The sequence below is a fragment of the Asparagus officinalis genome, chromosome 2 (genome assembly GCF_001876935.1).
Source record: "Asparagus officinalis chromosome 2, Aspof.V1, whole genome shotgun sequence".
NCBI lineage: Eukaryota > Viridiplantae > Streptophyta > Magnoliopsida > Asparagales > Asparagaceae > Asparagus > Asparagus officinalis.
The window spans coordinates 50,381,089-50,384,668 of record NC_033795.1 but is presented as its reverse complement, the minus strand read 5'-3'; the positions used below and the strand labels follow the sequence as shown (position 1 = coordinate 50,384,668).

The window sequence follows — 3,580 nt, the reverse complement described above, 5'->3', positions numbered from 1 at the left end:
CTATTGCAATAGTTTTAAAAGACCTAACGCAACGGTTTTAGTAAGCTATAGCTATGGTTTTGATAGAGCTACGGCGACGGTTAGAGCTATTGTAACAGTTTTAAAAGACCTAACGCAACAGTTTGGATTGAGTTATCGCAACAGTTTGGATAGAGCTATCGCAGCGGTTTTGATCAAGCTATTGCAACGGTTTTGATCGAGCTATTGCAACAGCTCAATCGGACCTGTTCTTTGTTTCCTACGTCAAAATAATATAGTATTCAATTACCTGGACAATCTTTTTAAGAACATGGCCAAATCAAATTTTAATACACAATATAAAAGTGATTACGTTGAGCATAATCAACCATAATGATAAGTGCCAACATACATCAGTATAGTATAAAAACTACAAAGTATTAAATCCACACTACCAACATTTCAACTCAAAAAATATCGTACCGAACTAACATTCAAACAATGTACATCAACATTTGATTACAAAACATGAAACTTCTCGGTCAAAAACTATATTCTCTATTTGTTTCTAAAAACTTGTTCCTCAATGTCAAATACTCACTAGGACAGCGACAGCGAGACTACAGAAATAGACCTGAAAGCATCGTCAGCAGAGAGTCAGGGGGTTCCATGATGCATTCACAGGTCAAATCTCAAGGTCACCAATTGAGAGCTCTTCGGCACCTAGCATCTTCACTTTCTGCAGTTACACATCCATAAATCTCAGGAATTAGACAAAATATTGTGATTTACTTCTAGCTCATCTCTTTGCTAACGTATAAACAGAAGGCGTAATGCATAGATACAAATCGATAATCAAGGAGTCCAAGTTGCAGTTACAAATCGATAATCAAGTGATGGTTCAATATTGGTTTAGATGTGTTCAGTCCTTGTATCAGATACATTTTTGGCACTAACTTATGATGGTTCTTTACGGTCTGTTTCTTCATTTTCTCAGTGTGTTTCTTTCAGTCATCTTATGGCTTGTTTTTCGCCTTTTGCTCGTCATGTTCAAGTTTCTGTGTGCATTTTGGTTCCCCTATTGTTATTGTTATTTTGTGGATTTGGTTATGTGAAATAACTTTTCTACACAGAAAAATTACCTCATGTTAGTACCTCGAATCCCTGAACTTTTCTCCGGTTGTTCTATTATTTGCTCACCATGATATACTAATCTTGTATTCTCTAGAGTTTTAGCACAATCTTTTCTTTGAATTCCCTTTTCCCTCTTTATTCATGACATGGCTTAAATTTACATCAAGACCCTGGAAATGTGATAAAAGACAACTATATATATGAAGTCCTTATATATATCATGGTAGGATGCCAAGTCAGATTCCCAGGACAATGCCTTCAATATCTTAGGCAAATTCTGTTTACATTCTAGCCCGGGAGATTTATAGCGGTCTTTTATTAAAGAAACCACAAGACGTATATAACGTCATTTTAGATTGATGTAGTACATAATGGTGCAAGTCTATGATAGTGTGGGCACCCTCACCACCTCAGAGAACAGAGAACAGCAAGACTCCAGCACCTATCCTCAGATAACAACAACCCAAGAAGCCACAAAAGCCATTACTATCCTCTCGCATTATCGTTCACATGAATCCTACTTGGTCTTTATCGAACACAAGGAGGGGGAAAAAGATATTGCAATTATTCAAAATAAATAGCTTAACATAAAGGAAATAACCCACCTGCATCAAAACCTTCCATTTGAGTAAAATAGATGGCTACAGATTGCTAAGGGTCTCCATCAAACAAGCCCTTTTGCTTTTCATTCAAATGACAATTCCTGCATTGAATGGGACTTTCATTAACATTTTTTGAACTACAAATAACCATTTTCTGCAAAAGATTTGACAAATAAATATCAACAAAAATAAAATGTCATTATGGTTAACATGACCCTGAATCCATCATAACTAATTAATAATACTTCAAATGCCTCGTTGCTTAGGCCATGGATGCACTTGTGAAGATACAACCGGATGATAAAAGAGAGTTTAGAAAAAGTTTTACATCCCGGAAACAACTGCTGCTTACCTTCATCAACTAACTTATAAAATTTCTTTGCCTCCTTTGTTAACCTTTCTTCATCGTCACTTAAGCCATCTTCTTGGTTCACTGGAGACTCTTCTGCTACATCTCTAAATACATCATGCAATAACCCATCCAGATTGTCTTGAGCATCATCAGCAACATCATCAGCTTCTTCATTATTGTCATCAACATCCATCCTTGATGACACACCCTCTCCGTGAAAGAACCAATCATAATAATTCTCCACAAATCCTTTGACAATAAGGTGATCATAAACAACATCACGACTATACCAAAAACGATTACAGCAAATGCGACATTGGCAACATATTTCATCCCCTACTGCTCCATTAGCAAATGCTCTCTCAAGAAAGTCATTGACATTATTAATGAACTCCACACTCACTCTAGGAGCATTATACATCCAATCTCTGTTTTCCGCCATTTATTATATGGTCTGGAGAAAGAAAAAAATTGAATAACACTATTAATAACTACATATAAATATTGTGATTAATAAAATGTAAAAATCAATCCTCTTGTTGCCATTAATAAAAATTTTCATTAGATTGTATCCTATATAAGCCGATTTCTTTTTATATTAGCAGTTACATTGCAAGTCATATATGCTACAACAGTACTATTCTGAATATTATTAAAAAAAAGTATACAGTATGACATTTGCTGTATTAGACTCACAAAAATGTTACATAGGATACAATCTAATTAGTTCAAAAACACATTACTACAACATTAGTTCAAAAACACATTTTAGAAAGACCTTAAAAACAATTTACAAAAATGGTGAAAAATGATAAAGATGCAGGAAGTGTGCTTCTTCAGGCATTTTAATTCCACATAATTGATTTTAGCGTGGTTCTAAGAAAGCTGAATACATCTCTTAAATCCAGGAAATTAACTAGCCAACCTCCTAAATATCAGACGTGTACTCTTATCCAGTGTAAGGAATACAGCAATGGAAGTGTTTCATTTAAAGAAGGCAATGAAGGGGGAAAAAATCACATGTTAAGTGCTAATATAATCAATTTAATGCCTTCATATCATGCCTATTAAGTTGCAGATATTTCAGAATCTCAGTAGAATTCTAAAGTATCGTCTTAACCCATGCGACTTCATCCCGTGCCACTATACATGAAACAGATGCACTCAATAATGAACAAAGTTGTCTAATTTGATCAAGGCCATAGTGTGTGATTATACGTAGAGTTCGAGTTCTTTCACAAGTAACCAGAAGCAAAATACATAAGGGGTAATTTTTTTTATTGGTCAAACTAACATAATATGTTCACTGAATAATCCCCTTTCTTCCTAATTAAAGATATGCTAAATACCGAATAACTGGTCGGCCTGCTGCACAAGGTGCTTCTCCAACTTATTGCAGCGTGCAAGATTTAGATCAAGAAGAAAAACCCACAGTGTGAATATCCAAGATACCTCTAACATCCTAGCAGCAGATATTAGCCTGGAGATTGTACTCATTATTTAGTAAAAAAATGTTCAACTTTAACCAACAACA

General features: G+C 34.9%; 1 protein-coding gene across 1 annotated transcript; it reads right to left on the bottom strand.

Moving 5' to 3' along the window:
- LOC109831477 lies at nucleotides 333-3,376 on the bottom strand. The gene is made up of 3 exons (XM_020398801.1): nucleotides 2,047-3,376; nucleotides 1,698-1,795; nucleotides 333-697 (listed from the first exon to the last, which is right to left on the bottom strand). The coding sequence occupies exons 1-2, from the start codon at nucleotides 2,486-2,488 to the stop codon at nucleotides 1,782-1,784; spliced, it is 456 nt and encodes a 151-aa protein (XP_020254390.1). The 5' UTR covers nucleotides 2,489-3,376; the 3' UTR covers nucleotides 333-697; nucleotides 1,698-1,781.

What these genes read in the sequence shown, in the direction of transcription:
- LOC109831477 (XM_020398801.1), bottom strand. Translation starts at nt 2,488, where the DNA reads ATGGCGGAAAACAGAGATTGGATGTATAATGCTCCTAGAGTGAGTGTG.